The 22,831-nt window shown below is 40.2% G+C and overlaps 1 protein-coding gene across 5 annotated transcripts in view; it reads left to right on the forward strand.

Annotated features, from left to right (window-relative positions):
- Positions 1–22,831, forward strand: part of Osbpl8 (oxysterol binding protein like 8) — a 133,300-nt gene that overhangs the window by 69,937 nt on the left and 40,532 nt on the right. For 2 of the 5 annotated variants that reach the window (XM_036169573.1, XM_036169577.1), the window contains 2 exons: positions 394–534; positions 20,177–20,247. In XM_036169573.1, coding sequence (XP_036025466.1) covers positions 394–534; positions 20,177–20,247 — 212 coding nt within the window. Of the gene's footprint in view, positions 1–393; positions 535–13,031; positions 13,526–20,176; positions 20,248–22,831 lie in introns of those variants that run through there. The other 3 variants (XM_036169574.1, XM_036169576.1, XM_036169575.1) reach the window with 2 other exon arrangements.

Below are 22,831 nucleotides of genomic sequence, written 5' to 3' on the forward strand. Positions count from 1 at the left end.
TTTCTCCTCTGCTCATCTGTACTTTCTGATCATTCGTACAGCTGTCCGTCTTTCCGTTTGTGACTCTTCTCTGAAATGACTTGTCTTTTCCCTGTTGCATTGGCAGATAATGAGAAGTTAGGTTACCCTGGGAAAGATACACACACAGTAAACCATAGGGGCCCTACCAGGTGGATATGGACAATGTCTGTAATGTATAAACTTAGCTGAGACTTTGCTGTCTAGTCCTCTTGGATTTATGGTAATGAACATAAAAACAAAAGGATTACGTAAGCCTGTTAAAGTAGTAAGATTACTATGATCATAAAAGAATTTCAGTTTTAGTCCAAGTTATTAATTATGTCATAAAGCCCAGGACTTTAATGGTAATGACTTTTCTTTTCTTTCCTTGAGCTGTTGTAGCAGCAAATAGTGACGAATCTCAGCTTTTGACCCCAGGAAAGATGAGTCAGCGCCAAGGGAAAGAAGCTTATCCAACACCAACTAAAGAGCCGTACCAGCCATCTCTCAGTCCCGCCAGTCTTCACAGTCAGGGTAAGACGCCGCAGGCTTGGAGTTCTTGTCCGTTTGCGGAAAGCTGACATTGGTCGTACCACAGCGCATTGCTACCTGGATTTGTGCAGACTTGTTGTTGTTTATTTTGCTGGTATCATTTGCAGTGGACTTAGAATGCACCTTCCTTTCTAGTTACATGACTGCTGTCAGACTTACCAGTGTATTTTGTTGTTTTTTTCTTGTAAACCAGGTATTCTTTCACTGTTTGGTCTTCTGGCCTCCTTACATCCATAAAAAAATACTTAAAATTTCAGAGATTCTGTTTATGTGAATTACATTTGCTGATGTTTACTGTAATATAAATTAACTCTATGGAATTAGAAAATTATTATTAATGGAATTAAAATAATACATTTTAATGTTAATGAATTTTTGTTTAACATCACTTCATATACTTTAGTGTTTGAATTTTTCAAAATCCGCACTACTGGCTATTTTGAGAGACATGATTAATTATAGTCATGCACAGTCACTGTCCTGTGTCATAGAACATTTAGAGTCACCCCTGTTGCTGCACAGGAGTACACACTCATGATCATAACAGTCAGGGTGCAGAGGTGAGAGCAGTGTGAGTTCAAGGCCAGGCCAGGCTACACAGTGATAAACTGTCTGCAGAAGCAGGGAAGTACTTTGAGAGGCTTGCAGCTGGTGAGTGGTAGCCATTCTTTCTCTGCCCCACAGCCGCATCTCCCCATTTCCAGTAGTTTATAGCTGCTGTTTTCCACCACTTCTGAAAGACCAGTTCTTTAGCTCCCGTCCTCTGGGTGCTTGGGTTTCGTGCCTGCTCACTTCGTTGAATACAGTATCTTCCAGCTCTCTTCGTGTTGCTAGGAGTGATGAGATCTAGTTTTCTGTGGCTGAACATCACACACGTTTCTTTCACATTTGATTATCCACTCATGAGCGTGTAGGTTGATTCTATATCATGGCTATGGTGACTTCAGTAAATATTGGATTGCAAATATTACTCGAACACTGACTTCCTTCATTTGAGTATTTGGAGTTGCTGGATCATGAATAATTTTTTTTAAATTAAAAACGATGCCCCCTCCCTTACTCTTTGGTATTTTTGTAAGTCTTTTTACTGTCTAGCTTAATAAAAAGACCCCTGTGTTTTTATTTCTGCTTCTATATAGTCAGTGTGTTATGATATGATAATGTAAAGTATATGAATAAAATATGGACATACAATTATATACATGTATCAAATCAAGCATTCTTTTGTGTTGTCCAGCAAAACCTGATGAATAGTACTCTTAAATGTTGGCTGCAAAATGGAATTTGAAAATGCATTTGTGAACTTTCTGCACTTTACTAAATTAAAACTGATATGCTTTGAATTTTGTATTAAAAATATACTACACGGTAGTGGTCTATACATTTCTCATTTTATCATTTATACCTATTTGTATAAAAGGTTCAAGATTAATAGTTTCAGTGTTTCTTTGATGACGTTTGTCAACAGAACACATTCTTTTTCCATGAGTATATGGCAGCAAGAATTTGGTGACTAATATTGTAGTATTACGAAACTGGCTTTGGCCTTGCAGACCCTATAAAAGGGTGTTAGAGACTCCCACAAACCCACAAATTGCACTTTCTAGTTTATGGAGGGTTCTGGTAGTCAATTAGTTTTATTGCATGTTCTCAGGTTCCCCATGGCACTCCATAGCTGTGTGGAAGGGCTTTTGCTTTTAAGACTTAAGAACTTGAATTTATTGTTCCAGTTTTTATTTTGTCTGATTTCAGTTATCTGCTCTGAATAATGGTTTGAAATTGTTAAATGGGCAATTCCAGTTTGAAGTTGTACTCAGTTCTGAGTATTGTGACGAACTCTTGTCCAAGGCCCTTATCTGTCCTTCCAGGAATGTGAATCGTTCCTTTGTCCAGGCTGGTCTGCTCGATGCAACACTCACGCCATGGCATGGGAGGGGTATCGCTCTAAGTTCTACGACAGTATATTGGTGTAGTTATTGTCTTGATTATTGTTGATCTTTTATGGTTCCCACTTACAGAACTACACATTATTAGGTGTGTCTGTGTAACACTTAGTACTATTGGGGCTGGAGAGATGGCTCAGACGTTAAGAGCACCGGCTGTTGCCGGGCGGTGGTGGCGCACGCCTGTAATCCCAGCACTCGGGAGGCAGAGCCAGGCGGATCTCTGTGAGTTCAAGGCCAGCCTGGTCTACAGAGCGAGTCCAGGACAGGCTCAAAAGCTACAGAGAAACCCTGTCTCGAAAAACAAACAAACAAACAAACAAAAAAGGCACTGGCTGCCCTTCCAGAGGTCCTGGATTCAGTTCTCAGCAACCACAGAGTGGCTCACAACTATCTATAAGCTCTGGTGCCCTCTTCTGGCAGGCAGAACATAGTAAATAAATAAATCTTTAAAAAAAAACAACAGTACTATTTATAGTTGTAGGAATCCACTGGAGTCTTGGAATGTAATATCCATGGATAAGGGGAAAAGGAACTATGATTTAGTTATCTTGTAGTTTTTAAAACTACCTTTAGACACCTGTCTAGCATAATTACACTAGCTGTGGCAGGTGTGTGTGTTTGTTTCTTTTTTTCCTCTCTTCTCATCTCAGAGCTGAGGATCGAACCCAGGGCCTTGTGCTCGCTAGGCAAGTGCTCTACCACTGAGCTAAATCCCCAATCCCCTGTGTCAGGTTTTACCATAACTTTATAAATTACCTTTTGAGATTAGGCTTGTTCAGCCCATCTTGGTTTGGAGCCAGAGTCCTGAGAAATTCAGGTTGGCTTCAAACTATGTAATCTGACATGATGCCCTTGAGTTCATGATCCTTCTGCTTTCACCTCCTGAGTGCCAGGGTGACATGTGGGGACCACCTGCCCAGTTTATGTCGTATTAAGGATTGAACTCAGAATCTTCGGCATGCTAGGGAAGACCTCTAACGCTGAGCTGTATCCCAGCCCCAGGTCTTTATTTGGTAGGCTTGTTGAAGTCAAAACGATTTGGATGTTATGCTCTTCATATCTTCAATCCCGAAGAAGGACCTGTTTGTTTGTTCTTGTCCCGTGTGCCTTTGACCTTTCAGTAAACTGGCCCAGCGTCCGAACAGTGTTGGCACTGGGATTCCTTCATGTATTGTTCAGTTTGTTCCTTGACCTTTGTATTTCCTGTAAAATTGGAGAAACATCAAGATTTGATCACATGAATTTGGACTATTTTTGAAAAGTAGTGTTTTACAGAGGAGGTGGATTACAACATGTTCCACCACACATGAGGATTCACTTAATTCTTATTGTTCTCCTAGTGGGGGCATGGGACTGAATTGTAGGATTGAGTGGCACTTTATTGGAAGTTGCAGCTTTTCCTCTGACTGAGTCAAACAGAAATGCTATGTTTGGCACCCTGCAAACATCCTGTTCTCCATCAGCTTTTTACCCCACAGTATCTACATACATCTTTTTATGACTTTGCAAGGCTGATTTGTGTGTGTGTGTAGCTGTATGTGGGTATGTGCATGTGAGTGGAGTACCTGCAGGGGTCAAGAGGGGCGTTGCCTGGATTCCCTGGAGCTGGAGCTGCAGGCAGTTATGAACTGCCTGGTGTGGGTACTGGTAACTGAATTTAGGCCCTCTGAAATCGTAGTGAATGCTCTTAACTACTTGTAAATCTTTTTACCAGAAGATCATTTTCGTAGGTAGGATTGCTATTGAGGTGATGAAACACCATGACCAAAAACAGCTTGGAGAAAAAGGTTTATTTTGCTCACAGTTCTATATAACAGCTCATCATCAACAGTAGTGAGGGCAGGATTCCGGAGGCCCGAGCGATGCAGAGGCCGTGGATGGCAGCTACTTACTGGCTTGCTTACCTTGCTTTCTTAAAGAGCCCAGGACCACTAGCCCCGGGATGGCCCCACCCACAATGGGCTGGTTTCCTCCCACCCCCATCAATCACTAATTAAGAAAATGCCTAACAGCTGGATCTTAGGGAAGCATTTTCTTAATTGAGGGTCCCTGTCTGAAACCAACAACCCCATAAAAACAAAGATGTTAAGTCTGTGATGAGATGATCTGCTATAGCAGAGAAACACATCCAGAAAACCCTGAGAGCCCACAATATGTCAGATACTCAATCCAATAATTGCTTCTGAGGGGGAAGAATTAGTTATAAAAGTACAGTGATTAATGCTTAAGACAAATATCTTCCAGTGCTTTTACATGTGTTAGCTCATAGGATTTTTACAGGAGCATGGTGTCTAACTCATTTCCCCCTTTTACAAATGAGGAACTTGATCAGTTGGGAAGAATGATTTTCCTTGACCAACTCTACACAGTGTGGAAAACAGCTTTAATCTGGGAAAGGATTTTCGTCTGGATTTACTGGCACATGCTTGCTTAAGTTTTGATCAATTTAGTTGGTATATGTTTTAAGACTTAAATTTTCCAAACTTTAATAATTGTGGCTGTCTTTTGGTAACAGTCTAGTATGTGCACAATGCTTTGTAGAGAGATGTTTCATTTCTTTTGGGTAGTACCTAAGAGTCTAGTTACTGGCTAATGTCTAATTTTTGGTTTAAGGGTTTTTTTGTTTGTTTGTTTGTTTTTTCGAGACAGGGTTTCTCTGTGTAGCTTTGTGCCTTTCCTGGAACTCACTCTGTAGACCAGGCTGGCCTCGAACTCACAGAGATCCGCCTGGCTCTGCCTCCCGAGTGCTGGGATTAAAGGTGTGTGCCACCACCGCCCGGCAGTTTTTTTTTGTTTTTATTAATATCATGAAGAAATTAAGTATTACTATAGATCCATGTTGTTTGAATAGTTAAAACAAAGATACAGTTCTTAACCCATCACATTTTAATTAAAGTTGCCAAACTCCTTTTCAGGGTGGCAGGAAGGTTGGGAGCAGGTCTCCCCATTTAGCCCAGCACTGACCTTCTGCCTTCTGAGAGCTGGGGTTACAGACCACACACTGCTCTGAAAGTAGTTCGTCACCTCCACGTTCCCACCAGCAGCCTGTGAGCAGGACTGTCCATGTGCCTGTCTCTCTCATTTCAGTTCTTCTGCTGGCTGTGTAGTGGAATCACGTGGGGCTTTTGTTTGTTTGTTTGGCTTTGTATTTCCATACTGGCTCGTGTTGAGCATGCTTTCTCATGCCTACTGTGTACCTTTTATGAAGGATCAGTTCTTATTTGGCCCGTTTAACAACTTGGCTTCTTGCATTGTTACTGAGTTTTAAGAGCTATTAAATATATTTGTGCCATCTTTTGATGGCTCTGTACTGTATTTTCTTCCTATCTTGGCATGCCTTATCAGTGTATAATGGTCTCCTTGACAAAGCAGATGTTCTTAATTTTAATGAGGCCAGATTTGTAATTTTCCGCAAGCTTTTTTTTTCCTTCATATTAAAGAAATCTTTTTATTTTACAAGTTTTAGAGTGTCAGGATCTATTCATTCTCTCCTCTCTTCCCCCCCCCCCCCTTCATGTATTTTCCGAGACAGGGTCTCCTATAATTCAGGCCCACTTCCAACTCCCTGTGTTCTCGTGATGCTCCTGCCTTTGCTTCCCTAGTGCCGGGTCGTGTGCCACCATGGCTTCATCTCCCTCGGCACTGCCCTTCTCAGGTCAGTGTCTGAGGTCAGGGCGTCCATGTTGTGTAACTGTGTGGCCTACTGCTGTTCTTCTTGCCTTCTAGTATATCAGGTCCACCCATTGTCTTTAGAAAACACCAAAACAAAAAGTTGTTAGTATTGAGTGAGGTTATGGTGACATAGAGGCTTCTACAGATGTGTGCATATGGCCAGAGAGTGCATGGGGTGTATAAAGTAGATCTCCAAGAAAATAACATTAATAAAAATAGAAAATGATAACTCAAAATAGCACTTCTTAATTCTTCAGTCCTTGATTGAAAATTGCTTAGATGACTTGTCTTCCGTTTTATCATGCCCATTAGTGAAAAGACAATGGCTCCCTGTCACTTAAGAGCTGTGGCATGTATTGGGCTGTGTCTGGGATCGCCTAGGAGCTTTGCCTAGCCACAGCGTCTACTCCAGCTAGCATCTCTGGAGTGAAGCATAGTAACACATGTTTATAAGGATCTCCAAGTGTGTCCGTCTCATGCCTCATCATTTGAACCAGCAATGGGAAGCAGTAACTGACTACCGAGAGCTTAAGTCGTAACTTCTTTATCTGGTAGTCCAGGCTCTTAAGTGTGTCCACTTTTAGTCTCCCGATTCCGTCTTGGATTTCTCTCCATAACCCTGCTGGCTGGTTTCCTTCACTGTCCTTCAGTTGACTGTGCCTTTTCTTGGTCTCCATTGTAAAGTGTCCTTCTTCCCTGGAGTTGCTTGATCATTTCTAAACATGTGGTTTGTTTCCTTGATCCAGTCTTTCACTCATGGAAAGCAGGATGGTCCCGAACAATGGAAGGTCTTGAGCGCCTACCTAGGAACCTCCCAAGTGCTGAGAATCCTGATGCACACTTCCCTTCCTGACTGGAAGCTGCAGTTTAAATATTCACTCCTCTGTAAGACCTTTTGAAAAGATACTGCTGTCTTCATTTTCAAAATCCTCTGTGTGGTTATTAGAGTTTAGCTTCAAATTCAACAAGGAGGCTTGTAAAGGGAGTTAAATGTCTTCAGTGGCATGCTTAGTAAATACTGTTCAGTAATTTATGTATATGGGTATTTTGTTTGTGTGTGTGTGTGTGTGTGTCCATGTACCAAGTGCATGCCTGGTGTTGTGGAGGCCAGAAGAGGGCGTCAGATCTTCTGGAACTGGAGTTAAAGACAGTTGAGAGGCACCAGTAGATGCTAGGCATTGGACGCATGCAGGGCTTCTGGAAGAGCAGCCAGTGCTGCCTACCCCGGGACCATTTCTTCGGTACCCCGGGACCATTTCTTCGGTTCCCCGGCCCCTGTTTTTTGAACCGGCTTCCTTCCGAGTAGCTGAATACTGGTGCAGTCTAGAAAGGGTGTAGGGTTCGTTTCATTCTGACCTGCTTGTGTGTCGGGAGAGGCAGACATGTTGGCTCATTATTGTTTTCTCCCTCTGTCTGTTTTTAAAGAGCAGGAGTGCCAAAGGAGGATGGCACTGAGTCTTGGCTCATCTCCTGAGAGAGACTCATTCCCTCGGCATCATAGTTAAGATGTGTTACCAAGCTTCACCGAGCATTGTGATTGGTAGCTAACCTTCTTTGTTGTAAAAAGCCATTTTCTATGTTTTTATTTCTAAGCTGCCTCGTAGGACATTATTTTGTGTTAGAATAGCCTGTGTTCTTTGCTGAAACCAGCCCATTTTACACTAATTTTTGGTTTGTTTTTTTTGAAACACAGGCTCCCCATACCTGTCAGCCTAGCTTGAAATTTATAATCCTCCTGCCTCACCTTCCTGAGAGTGCTGGAATTACAGGCATGTACCATTATATCTGGCTTGAACTAATTCTTAAATGTTAAAGTTTTGAATTATTTCACAGCAAAAGTGACTCTCCTGGTTTCATTAAAGTCAACGTAGACTGTCTGAGTATTACATTTCTGTTATCTCACAGTAAATTCTCTTCAACCGAAAGTCAGTTCCCTCTTGGTTCTGGCAGCATTAAAAAATGACAGGAGTCTACACCGACAGCTAATACAAAACATGAGGGTGAAGGCAGGTTTTCTTTGAAGCAGCTTTCTGCGGTAAAGGGCTGTGTCATATTCCCCAGGTGACCGTGTTAGGTGTTGCTGGTATAATCATAGACGACAAACACAAGAGAACCTTCACTAAGGTGGTTCACAGATAAAGACACTAGAAGTCATTTTCTTCCATGAATCGAAGCAATTCCTCCTTTCTTGGTAAGACATTTGAACATCTGAACCTATATTGGACCATAAACACACAGATATGTTCTTGACTAATATATCTCAGGAAAGTTGTATTGTCTAAAGAGCACTCTGATTTTCTCCTTCCCCCATCTTCAACCCCCCCCCCCCCCCATCCCAGTGTTTGCACTGACTTCCAGCCCAAGTAGTTTAGTTAGAAATGGAGTAAATTACAGGCTGTGCACCTTCCGAGTTTTTGAGCCTTAATGCATTCGCTTCTGAAGTTGCCGATGCTTCCGAAGATGAGGTTATTTTCTGGCTTGTAGTTCCTTGCGTTTAGGAAGTTGCTTCATAGCAGATTGAAAGTCAGCATCATACTTTGCAAATTAGGAATATAAGAATTTTTAAACCCTTGTAAAATGTTGCAGTATCTATGTTTAACACTGCTTTTACAAGGGAAACTAAAATAACTTGAAAGCATTTACTTAAAATTAAAAATGACTAATCCAGCTTTGTTTTAAACTAGGGGTGGAGATGGTCTGGCTCATCATTGCCAGGCCTTTAAAATTGTTTCTTTATCAAAGTTAAAAGAGGAATATAAGAATAATAAGGGATATTTTTCTTGAAAAGATGTTATAAGTGTATTTTTAACTTAAGATACTTGAAGGATTATCAGATACTAGTTCTTGCTATTGGGACTTAATCTTCTTTGTTAGGAAAAGCTAAATGTACTCTCCTTTATATATTTTATAGATACACACACACACACACACACACACACACACACACACACACACACACGATTTAAATTCTGGTCACCATAGTGGCTTCTGTTAGTTTTCTGTTCATTGGTGACAGTTTAACAGCTTTGTTAGAAGGAAATTAATACCTTTATGGACTATGAACTATTCCATGTAAATGTGTAAAATATGCTTCACATTTACAGAAGAGTAAAGTCTACTTATTCACGTAGGACGGCAAGTTGAGAAGGGATCACTGCTAGTACTTAGAAGTCCTCAGCTATGACCCCAATCCCCATTCGCTGTTGCACCTGTGCACCAGATGGCCACAGTTCCCACCTCTGGGTTTTCTTGCCTTGTATTTGTAGTAATGATACTGTCATGTGTGCATCTCTAAGAAATTTGGGCTGGGCGGTGGTGGTGTGCGCCTTTTAGCCCTGTACTCTGTGAGTTCAAGGCCATCCTAGTCTACAGAGTGAGTTTCAGAGCTACATAGTTAAACCCTGTTTCAGGGGGAAAAATTTATTTGGAGGCACTAAGTAGTATTCAAAGAAAAACTTTAGATAAATTGAATAGTTTATTTGAGCAAGGATAAATTCATGTATCAGGCAGCATTTGGTACCAGAAAGAGATTTCAAAGAGTTCTGCTCTGCAATGTGGCCATCTGTTGATAGACAGAACTCAGAGTACTGACTAGCTTTTGCCTTACCTGAGCATGGCTTGATCAGTTGGTTTCCTGTGACTGGCTGAAGCTCAGTGGCTTTATGACCTTGGCTGAGATCTGGCTTTCTGTTGGAAAACTAGACCAAGTTAAGTTTGCATCCACTTGTAAGCAAGTTGTTTTATAGTTTGTTCTGTAGGAACTCGAGTACAGAGATAGCCGCAGTCCAGATATCTTCTGCCTGTTTAACAAATTTACTTATGCAAGGAAGGGGCAGTATTACCAGAGAAGACTAAGCCCACAGCCTCTCTGGGTCATAGCTTGGCTTGGAAGTCTTTGAGAGTTTCATAAGAGTCTTGTTATGGTTGGACATAAATGAACCCAGAGGCTCATGTGTTTCAGGCTTGGTCCCCAGGTATTGGTGATGTTAACAGGAAATTGACTCCTGAGGGTTTGAACGTCATCAGTGGATTAAATCCTTGAGAAATCAGTGGTTCTGGATAGACGAGTAGAAGGTATAGCTTGTCTGCAGGCCTTTCCTCTTGTCTCCCTTGGCTTGCTGGCTTCTGTGAAGTGAGCAGGTTTCACCACATGCTCCGACCACCATGATGGTCTGTCTCACTACATACCTTAGCAACAGGACAAGCCAAAACGCACAAGGACTAAAGCTCCGAAACCAGGAGCCCAAGCCCTCCTTTCCCTTTTCAGTTGCCATAGGCTCTGTGGCGAAGATTGGGCAGAATCGTTACTAGTGAGGCCTGGAGAACACGGGTGTTCAGCATTGCTTGCAGTTTGGTTCTGGACAGCAGCAGGGATATGGCAGAAGTATTTTGTGCTGTGTAGCTCACAATATCCCATCAAGAGTAGATGAAAAGTAGGACACTTCAGTGTACTAGAAGTATTCCCTAATTCAAATGTGGGTTTAGGGAAAGAGACAAGATTCTACTATACACTAGAACAAGCTTGAGGTCAGAGAAGGACTTGGGCGAAGCTGACCCAGGCAGTTCTCTTTGAGAACAAGGATGCTCTGGAGGGGCCTTTTTGGTGACAGCAACTCTTTTCCATTTGATGATCTCTTACAAGCCACACAGTGGAGATTTATTGTCACTTCATGCACAGTATAGATGCTGGTACTGTCTTTCCAGCCTGCTATCCTGACACAGAAGTAGCCCTAGAGGAATTTGTTTACATGAGTATTTTCTCAGTTCTCTCCACACACAAAAGAAACAGTATGTGGTTGGAGATGTTGCAGAGACCTGGGAGGTTGTGAGCTCATCCTGGACAATGAAAACACTTGTGCAGATGGATTCTACTGTAGAACCTGAATTGAGAAGAGGTGCACTAGGGAACTCTTTAAAAAGCACGCATGGAGGGCAAAGACAGTAAAAACATGCATTAAAAGTTCGATTTTAAGTTCTATATAGTGTCTAAAAATATCTTAGTGTATTCTAATACGTAATGAGGAGTTTGGCAGGGTTGGGATTTCTAAATGAGGCATCATTCTCCTTGAGATATTGAAGACATTGCCTTGTAGGTCTGGCCTTTTCTAGTATTAATAATGAATATTTAAAAACTATTCATCAGTAACCCATTTGCCACCTGTCCAGAGTAATTTGCTGCTGTGAATTATGTACAGAAGGACTATTTGACATAAATACTGACATGTGACTTGGCTTTTGTGCCTCTACAAGACCATGGCTGCTTGTGAATGTCAGGGTCAGTTGTCAGATTTGTGTTGCAGATGTATTCCCATACTTGTTTATATTCCTTAGAACAACTCCTTTCTTCTATCATTCCTTGAATTTTAGGAGAGAACACATTCTAATATTTTCACCTTGCCATTTTCAACCTGGAGCCTTCGTAGACTTTACATAATAATCCTATATTTTATGGGATTAGCATTTTATATTTAAGGAAATGGAGACCCCATTAAACTTAAACCCTATCTGACTGTTAGAGGATAATGTCTTTTGTGATAATATCTTCTTTTTTCTTTTTTCTTTTTTTTTTTTTTTTTTTTTTGGTTTTTCGAAACAGGGTTTCTCTGTGTAGCTTTGCGCCTTTCCTGGAACTCACTTGGTAGCCCAGGCTGGCCTCAAACTCACAGAGATCTGCCTGGCTCTGCCTCCCGAGTGCTGGGATTAAAGGTGTGCACTGCCGCCACCGCCCGGCTGCTTTATTCCTTGAAAGGCAAGCGCCAGCTACATGAATTAATTATAATCCTCTTATTGTCTACAATTAATAGTTTACGTCGTATGGTATGGGTGGAGTCAAACAATACAAAATCAGACAGCACAGCTGCAGCTTGCTGGGGTTAGCTGTAAACTTCCTGCCCTCGCAATTTTGAATTGCCATTGCTAAGGAAAAGAACCATATCATCACACAGGGAATCCAGTTGTGTTTTGTATCTTTGTTTTTGAGACAGGGTCTTGCTAAGTAGCCCTGGGTAGCCTGGCACTCTATGTAGACCACCAGCTTCTGCCCCCGAGTGCTGGGCTTAAAGGCATGTACCACCATGACTATGAGAAATTGAGATTTTAAATGCCTTTTCTAATAAGGAGAAACACTCTCAGATGATATGGAAAGACATTGTATATGAACCTGGAGCCAGTCTTGAAGTGTGTGCGTGGTAAAGAAAAAACTGAATCTTAGAGCAAAGTCCTCGTAAGAATAAACCATCCAGTTTAATTGGAATGAAGTAAGGTAGAGTCAGGCAAAAATAATTGAATAAAATGAGAAGAATTCTTGGGAGTTTTAACAGGCCTGAGGAGATGGTATAGTTTATTCCTTTTGAAATAGGAAACGACTTGTTTTTAAGTGGGCAGAGGTTGTTGGTAGAGGACGTATTTTGGACCATTCCAGCACAATGGAGAGGGACTGTAGCAGCTAAGGCTTCAAGGGGGCGTGTTAGAGTGCACGGCGTTGTTATGGGTCATTTTAATCTGCTGTGTCGACTGGTTCTCATTAACCTTGTCTTGATGATTCCTGTATTCCTCCTAGAAGTAAAATGTACATGTTAATTCTCTGCTGTAGCAGTTGTGACCCATCAGACTTGTCCTTGAAAGAATATCGTTCCTTATGAATTCTTAATCATGGCCAAGACAAGCAGCAGATTAGATATAAATCTAGAAGCTTCAGGAAAGATAAAAAGTATAATGTTGAGATCTATTTTTGAAGTAACCAAAAGCCGGAAAGAAAAGAGTCGGAAGAGGAGGGAAGTGTGGCCAGATACTACAGAAACATAATAGATGTGGTAAAAGGCTCGTCGTCGTTTTGAGAAGAGACCCTATTACTTCATCCAAAATGGCTAAGTATTGATCTTGTTTTGTTTTTCTAAGGCAGCAGCAGCAGTTCAGAGTAGGGCATCATTCTCCTGATACAAGCGTAAAACATTAGTGGAGTAGCCCTTTAATCAATTCGTTTGTGAAAAGGAAAGAGGAGCTTGGCTCAATGCCTCTCCTGTCAGCCTCCCTATCTGTTTATTGCTGATTTGACGGTCTCTAGTCTTCCTTTGCTGTTAAATGTGTGTGTCCTTTGTTTGTGTGGCTGGTGGGCTTTGCTACATTTGGACGTGAGAGAAAAGCTGCCTTTGCCATATTGGGCTAATTAGCCTTCTGGGTGAGCACATATACTCAACAGACCTTCTAAACCATGAAAGAAGGGAGTTCACAGCAGCGTAGATTTTCTTCATGTGCTGGGGTTTCGTCGGTTTTATTTCCTCCACGAATTGATGGCCGAAAGCTTGTCCGGAATGCTTCATTTGGAGGATACAATGAACTTTCTCCTTCCTTGCAAGGTTTGTTTGTCTAAGCTTGCGTTCTTGCCTTCATTTCTTGTATATTCTTACTGAAAATAAGCCAGGGAATCTTAAAATGAGAATGCTGTGCTTCATGTAAACAATTCTGCTCTGAAAGCTTAGCTTCCCGTAACTGCCTCTCTATGACTACGCTTTCCCATGGTCTCTCTCAATAGTCTCCAGCTAAAACTTGAGAGCTAACGGGTCAGAGAAATAAGAACCTTCATTTTCCATTGTGTGTCTTTTGATTGAATTGTAGAAATGAATTAGAGCATGTCTGAATTGACATACAATGCATATGTATTTCTATAAAGAAATGGTATTGACAGAGGATGTATCCGATGAAACCCAAATCCTTAACACTAATAGCCGTTTCTGTAAGGTAGTAATTATAATTGATGTTTAGCACATGTGCTAGTCTTATGGTCTTTTAATTCTTGACTAGAGTGAAGTTCTCCATCTAAGTATAAATTTGTTGCTAGGCTTATTTATGCAAAGATAATTTTTTCTAAGAAAATTATGTTACATATACAGTAATATTAAATAAAATTAGATGCTTTACAGTTATCATCTAGGCATTAAATGATTGGTTAATAAGATATAGACAACTTGAGCTTTTATTTAAAAATGATTTATTGAGGTAAATATTTGGTTATACATTTTAATGTAATTTTTATATTTTCAGATTATGAAAATTAAAATTATAGCCTTTCCCCCTACATTAAAATTTTTTAATAATCATGGTAAATAAATGTTGACTAGAATTTATATGTATTTTTCTGACATTTACATTTGTTGAATTTGAAATAGAGTTTCTGTTTTATCCCTAACCTTTATTTTTGGCTCTTTGTGAATAATCATGATGATAAGTTTATGCATTATTTTGAGATACCTAAGCAATTAAATAATTATAAATTCACTAATTTCACATTCTTTTTAAACAATGTTTTCAAAAAATCCACAGTTTTAAGCTGTATCTAGGTACAGCTTTGAACAGTATTTAATCCATATTGTTTTCTTAACACAGTGTGGCTATGATCACGCCTTTTTTTTTTTTTTTTTTTTTAATGTCCTTAAGTAGTGTCAGTTTTGGTGTGTTTTTATTCAGAAGTGGCTTTAAAATGCACTATCCCGAAGCTTCCAGATACTCTTTAAGTATTGCCTTTGCTTGTCCAGTGAGACTTGGTTCTTCTTATATTATCTTCTTGCCTGTATTTTTAAATCAGTGCTAAGTATAATAGTACATGCCATTTGTTGACCTCCATACCACACATCTGCTTAGTATTAATGAATAATCAGTGATCTTAGTATTTCAACAATAGAAAACTTCACTGTTGGAAAGTTTGACATATACTTAATTAGGTGACTAAAGGCATAATTGTGAGTTTATCTTGTCAAAGAATGTATTTAAAATAATTTTTTGATAGTTTTGTTTTAGTAGATGAGTAATACATGATTTGCTGTGTCTCTCAATTCTCCCAGTATAGAAAGTCATGCAGGGATGCTTCCTACATGATAAAGGCTCTTCAAAAATATCAGCTTTATTAGTTATTCAGTAGAATCAGGTACTCTAGAGAAAGGGCTTTTTTGTTGTGTATTTAAATTAAAGGTAAAAGGAAAATATATATATCTGATGTCTTCTGAGATATTTTATTGTACTGAAAAACTATCCTAAATGCATTTGCTTTCATCTAATAGCATTGGAGTAGAAATTAGTTCTACATTATTGATCTTTCAACTGTTTTACATGTCAATTTTTTTCATTTTAATTTTCATAGGAAAGTTGATATGTTTCTGCTTCCATCTTTTTCTCTCCCCAAACCTTTCTAACTAAAGAAATGTCTTGTCTTAGCCCTGATAGTGAACTGTATCCTAGAGCTCCACCTCTGTTGTGTACTAACAATTCCACTGGGTGCAGTGTGTTTTTGCTTAGTTTGAGTCTGATTATGTCTCTAAATCTCAGTTCTTTTTTATGGCTCTGGTCATTGTACTTGTTTCTAGAGTATTACCTAAGAGTTGTAGGAAACCTTTAGCAAAGAACTCACCTATAAAAGGCTATAAACTTCACTGCAGGCTTTAAAAGTACTTTTTTCCCCAAGATGTTGTTGGAAGTACTTTTTTACTTCTTCTATTTAAAAAAATTATAATTATTTGGGGCTGGAGAGATGGCTCAGTGGTGAAGAGCACTGGCTGCTCTTGCAGAGGGCACAGATTCAATACCCAGCACCACGTGGCAGCTGATAATGCCTGCAACTCCAGGGGTTCCCACACCCTCTTCTGGCCTCCATGAGTACCAGGCTTGCACATGGTACACGTAAATACATGCAGGCAAAGTACCCACACGTATCTAATAACATTTTGAAAATAACAGCTACTCATTTTTACATGTGGTTGGTGAGGGGAGCATGCTCTGGGCTTGTGTGGCGGTCAGAGAGGACCATGCAGGATTTGATTGACTGCACCCTGCGGCCTTAGAGCTTGCCCACAGGTTGCCATGCTCAATGTGAGGGCAGACACTGCTGCCCGCTACCTGTCACCCATCTCCCGCTCTCTCAGCAGCTTTCGTGTCCAAACAGTTTTTAGTTCTTGGGTGTTCAGCATGGTGAGTGTTGTGGCAATTCTGCATTTACTTAGTAGATGGCTCTTCAACCTACATTCGTAGTAGACCCAATTTTTAAAGGACCGAGCAACATCAAATGTGCTCTCATGTTTTATCTAATCAGTGATTAACAAGCCAAGTTTGCTCCTGGAGTGAACCTGGTCAATGATGCTAGCATTCTTGTTCTTTAGAAAGTTGATTTACTTAGAGCTAGCATTCTATTTTATTAGAAGAAAACACTATGTACTAATAAGGAATTTTCTAATGTAACTTATTTAGATGAGAAACTAAAGTCATAGAAGCTAAGCAGAGCTTGACATGCCTTTCTGACTGCATGCTGGAAGAGTTCTGGTCAGTAGAATGCTTGTGAGCCCATGACTGAGGCAAATATGCAAATATTAGAAATAAAGGATATGATAGGTGTTTGAAATGCCAAGTTACGTTGATTAACTTGTTTTGGGGAACTGTAATTAGGAAATCCTTTTGTATTAGCTTTGAAGATGAGAGCATTTTGGAAAGGCGTCAGTATGCTTTGGTTTTAGAGAGTGTCTGTGGTACTTTCTTTAGATCTTCTAGTGTTCTTCCCTCCAGCAAAGCGGAAGCACTGGGTTAACTCGCTTCCTTGTCCAAGGTCTACAGCTGATGAGTGATGGAGCCAGTGCCCGGACTCTGTCCCTATTCTCTTACTGACTGTTCTTCTGCCTTCCTCATCAACAGATCGCACAGTATTACATGCTTAGGCTGGAGGACTCGGCCCCTCTCTAGGCACCAGCTTTTTCTGACAAATAAATGACAGTTGACTTCAAGCTCATAGAGTTCCATCAGATTCTGTCCCCAAGTGCTGAAATTAAACACACCATCCCTGGCCACTACTAAATATTTTTGACAAAGTCCCAAAGGTCCTAATAAATATATTTTCGTGGCCTAAATTTTAAAGAAAAGGTCATGATAAATACACTTTTATGGCAGATTATTTTTTTTTAAAAGAGATTATTTTGAACCTTTTTAGGAGTTCAGATCTATCCAGTCTCATGGGAAGACCTAGTGTAAACACTAGCAATACTATTTTACATTATTGCCTTGGGATTTCTCTTGGAAATCCAGTGTGTGATTTGGAAATTTTTAAATTTTAGGACTTTTAGAGGAGGTTTTTAATACATTTTGTGTGTTTTATATTGGTCATTTTTTTAAACTTTAGTTGAAATTGAAGGAATTCATCAGATTTTTATATTTTAGAAAGAATATTTGTATATTTTAGAAATTTAGTTGAAATTCAAGGAATTGGTCAGATTTTGTATACTTAACTTCACTCATTTATAGTTAAAATTATAATTTGCAGTTTCTCATGATATAAAGCTAATTATGATTTGCACGTTCAAAGTATGAGACTTTTAAAATGGAATTTTTTGATTTGATAAGTAATATGTGATCTAGGTTCATGAATGTCATTTCCCAACATTTGAAATGTTGTATGTCATTACATTTTTTTTTTTTTTTTAAGTTTGCTTTAGGACTTGGAGAATGGCTTAGTTGGTAATTTACTCTTGTGAAAACATGAGGACCTGAGTTCAGATCCCAGCACCCTTGTAAAAACTCGGTACTGCAGAACAGGCTTGTAATCCCAGTGCGGGGAGGTGGAGACAGGAGGATCCCTGGGGTTTTCTGGTCCTAGCCAGATGGGCAAGCTCCAGGTTCAGAGAGAGTGCGTGATTAGAAAGACGATGACATCAGCCTCTGAACACACATACGGAAACTTATTCACACATACATATGAGCACACATGTATTCACTCATACACACGAGTACACAACCCCAAGTTTCCTTTACAGCTTTGTTTCGTTGCTGTTCTGTTTTTAAATAGGCAGTTAGCTGGACACTTTTTGTAACATAGTAAATAGGTTTCTATTGATTGAGCGGACACAAAAACAACACTGGAGAAAGTGAATTCTATTCATGTGAAAGCAAAAGAAGAATTGTTTTTCTATTTACAAAGTTGTACTTATGGAGAATGTGTTCTTTCCTGTGTGTATTTAGAGGGTCTTTGAAGTTATGTTAGTCATTAGTATTGAGAATTCTTAATTGCTGTATTTGTTGCTTTGAATACATTTTAAAATTTTCAAGTTTAATTTTGTAACTTTTGGTGTACTTTATATTCAAGTCCCAAATTCCTATAAGTTTTCATCTGAAAATCCATGTTGCATTCATGAAAATTTCCCCTTCGCTATATTGGAGCTGAGTAATCTTTACTTTTTCTAGAGAAATATTTTCTCATACTACAGATTTAATTTAGTTAAAATATCTGAATCAAATACATTTTTAATTATAAATCCCAAGGAGAATAAATTATATTATCATTGATGTGTTAAAAATTATTTTGAAATGCTTCAGGCATTGGTTCTGTTGTTGATACAGCTTGGTGATGTATAGGCAGAGTCAGTATAGGGAATAGCTAATATTACCTGCCCTTAGAAGTAAAAGGAACTTTATTAAGTTTTGTATCATCTGCACCTGCCTCACAGATTTCAGAATTGTCAATTCGCTAATGGGACTCTTGCAGTAATAACTGAATTGCTCTTTGGATAAGGCTATATTTGAATTGGGATACAGGCATGTTTGTCCCACTGTGTTCATGCATTTAACGTTTTCATTATTTTTAGATTTATTTATTTGTATGTCTACCTTTTGCCTTTATGTATGTATGTGTACTTTGTGTGTGCCGTATTTCCCAGAGGTCAGAAGAGGGAGTTGGGTTTCCTGGAACTCAAATTACAGATGGTTGGGAGCCACCATGTGGCTTTCTGCAAGAACACATGCTCCTCACCGCAGCCTCTCCAGCCCTGTTGATGAACTTGATTCCTGCTTTTAGACTATTTAGAAATGATAAGGGTCAACATTAATGCAGTGTAAGCTACATGCAAATTTCTGTGCCCACTGTTTATATACACACTCATCTAATTCTTATATCAAACACATTACTAGAGATGATGTCTCACTGTATTACCCCATCTAGTCTTGAGCTCCCCGATTCAGCTGTTCTTCCTGCCTCAGCCTCCCCAATAGCTGGTACTGCAGGCCCCTGCCCCACACCAGGACCGGATGGATGGATGGGTGGATGGATGGATGGATGGATGGATGGATGGTTGGTTGAGTCCCTCACCTCTGCCTTCCCCCCCTTTTCTCCCTTTCTTTTGATATTCTTTCTTTCCCTCCCGCCCCGTGTCCTCTCCTGTGCCTTCTCCCTCTCTGATTTCTCCTTCAGCGAGGAGTTATTTTCCCACCTGTCTTTAGACCTTCTGGAATGTCATCCCAGTTTGACAGTCAGAAAAGTTAGATCAGCTCACTAGTGTTCTGGGGATGGATGTATCTTGAGTAGTAGAGAGCATTTCTAGCATGTCTGTGGCATTGCTTTTGGTCGAGTAGCACAAAAACAGTATTCAGCTTGACATTGGTGGACTCGGGGAACTTTTGATTGCTTCTCTCTGCATTAATTTAAAATAAAAGCCTTATTTTTATTCTTTGAGAGATTCACAGTGCACACAATATAGTTCTACATATGATCATATTCACCCTCCAGGCCCCCCAGCTCTTCCCAGATACACACCCTTCTTCCTCCCTCCACTTCCCAACTTTGTTCTTTTCATATTTTAGCGTGTTCATGTGATTGACTGAATTGATGAGTGCCATGTGTTTGGGGGTGCAGAGGCCAGAAGGGAGGGAGAGATCCCTTGGAGCTGGACTTACAAGCAGTTGTGAATTGCCTGATGTTGGTGCTAGGAACTGAACTTAGGACCTTTGGAAGACTAGCAAGTGCTCATAACCCTTGAGCCATCTCTCCAGGCTCCTGCCCCCTTTAAAACCCCTCAGAATCTAGCTTGGCTCCACCTTCATTTTAAAGAAATGCTCTGAGTTGATGGTAAGCTATAGTAGTCCGAGCTCTGTAAGCACAGATGAGTATCAAGTATGTCTAAATTGAATGGCTCGTGTTTGTTCTTATGTTTAATGATTGTATATTCAAAAGTTGTAATAATTGAATATTGACATTTCCCCCAAAGGTTTTGAAAGAGGAAAAGAAGATATTTCTCAAAATAAAGATGACTCTTCACTTTCAATGTCAAAGAGCAAGGTAGGTAAATTGTTCCTAATATGTGGTAGGACGTTTCCCTACATTCAAAAGGGGGTACTGGACTGAAATTATAGGAATTTTGATGTTGGTATGTTGAACCGTGTAGTATACGTGGGAAGTATAAAGGTCTTGGACTGACTGAGGTGCTGTTGAGTGCTTGGAAAGTTCTGGTTGGTCACTGTTGCTCCCTTTGGTGACACTGGCTTTGGTATGTGGGCTACAAGAACTTCTCAAACTGGAATCTGAGAGTGCCATTCAGAGACGTTTCAGGCTTCGTCATTCTAACCAAACACCTTTAACTATTTTAAATGTATTTATGTGACAGTCAAAATACATACATTTACCAGATAATGAACAAAGATCTTTGTAGTGCTATCCTATAATTAAAACAGGGCATGGCTATTCTAAATCAGTATTTTTAAAAACACCACTATAATGATGTGGTGGCCTTCTATAGATAGATAAAAGTTGAGTGAGTTTTCGAAATTTGTCAAGGGATTTGACTTTTGACTTGTTTTCTGGTAAGATTTAGTAGCAGCAACAAGAGCTTTCATAGAGACTTTGGAATCGACTTCAGTGGTTGGAAGACTCTCCTCCTTAGCCCAGTGAACTGACTCTGTGCTGTTTACAGCAGCATCCTTTGCTCCCCCTGCCCTATGTGTTCTTCTCCTGTTCTTAGGAATAGTTGAGAGGATCATATAGTGTTTTGATGCATGCTTTGTCCATACTATTCATAGTTAACATTGTATTATTGGGCGTATGTGTGCCGGTACATATGTACATGTGTGCAGACACGTGTACATATGTGCATATGGAAGCCACAAGAAAAACCATGACTGTTTTTCCCTAGGCACTATCTATCTTGTTTTTAATACACAGGGTCTCTCATTGGCTGGAATTCATTCACCAAGTAGGTGAGACTATCTACAGCCAGCCCCAGAGAATCTGCCTCCCGACTTTTTAGCATTAGAATTACAAGCACACATCGTGGTCATGCCTGTCCCCGCCCTGCCTCTATTTTCTGTGGGTTCTGGGGATCTAAGTCAAGGACCTCATGCTTTCCAAGCAAGTGTTTTGCCAAATGAGCATCTCCCAGTTCCAGTGACTTGTAGTACGTAACATTTCTTTTCTTACTCATTGCAAGGTTCATAGCTGAGTCCCAGATAACAGGCATATTAACAAGATAAAAATATGCATATTTATTTAACATTCGGTGCCATGTAATGTTGGAGCCTTCAGAAATGAAGACAACCCTTCCCTAGAAACCAAATAGGAATCCTGTCTATTTTTATGTTTTGGTTTGATGGAGAGTACAGGTATGATTGAGCAAAAAGGATAACAAAAGGGTCTGAACTAGTTGCACACTCCTTGTCTAGAATGCAATGTTCTAGGTTCGGTTCCCAGCTCCATTAAGAAGAAACAAACAAATAAAGAGAATTTTCTAGTTTGCTTTTAATTGCTGTGATAAAATACTGACCAAGCCAGCTCTCGGGGGTGGGGGTGGGGGTGGGGGGTTATTTGGCTTACACGTCCACGTCACAGTCCGTCACTGAGGAAGTCAGGGCAGGATCTCTGGAGGCGAGAACTGAAGAAGAAACTGAAGAAATGCTGCTTGCTTATATACCCCTGGACCACCAGTCCAGAGGCAGCACTGCCCACAGTGGGCTGGGCCCTCTGCAGTCAGTCAGTAATCAAGAAATGCCCACAAGCAATCTGATGGCCGTAATTCTCCTTCTTTCTGGGCCACTCTAGTTTGTGTTCAGTTGACAAAACCCCCCAGCAGAGAGGGGAATGAGGGGCAGCCCTCAGGCTTGTTTGCTGAGATTCTTCTTGGTGTCTCTGTACTTGTCCTGTCGTTTCCTTCATCTTAAAATAAGCAGATTGCTCAGATGCTGTGTTTAAGAGCACTGTGTGCTGGGCATTTTATATAACCTGGTTTGGTGGGGGTGGTGTTTTGTGAGCCAGAGTTTCTCTGTTTCCTTGAACTTACGATGTAGACCAGGCTGGCCTTGAACTCACAAAGCTCTTCCTGCCTCTGCCTCCCAAGTGCTGGAATTAAATGCATGTACCACTACCGCCTGGCATATAACCTGTAATTTTTAAAAATCAAAGAAAAGTGTACCCCAAGCACTATAGCTAGAAATAGAGTAGAATTATTTTTTAAAGTTTACTTTTACACACTTAGTACCAGAATCATCGAATATATGGTGTAGGAATATCCCTGCTCAGAAGCTTTAAAACATAAACACCAAGACTGATGTGCCAAGACTGTGTAGTTGTAGGGATTGGGAAGGGACTAGGGAACCAAACTTTGCAGACGCTGATGGACACTAATGACTAAGACAGACATGTGCCTTGTTACACCTATGCCTTGTATAAAAGAATATTTAGAGTGTTGACCTTTAAAATGAAGTTAAAGGAAGTTAAAGTCTCCATTATACTAGGCACATCTCAAATGCTCAGTAACGACATGGCTAGTGGCTGCCGGGTCAGACAACTAAAACGTAGTGAATTGATGAGCAATCTGGCTCTCTGTGACCCTGTCCTGGAGAAACAAGCAGAACTTAGAGTGAGCAGCCCTTAA

Source organism: Onychomys torridus, chromosome 20 (genome assembly GCF_903995425.1).
Source record: "Onychomys torridus chromosome 20, mOncTor1.1, whole genome shotgun sequence".
Taxonomy (NCBI): domain Eukaryota; kingdom Metazoa; phylum Chordata; class Mammalia; order Rodentia; family Cricetidae; genus Onychomys; species Onychomys torridus.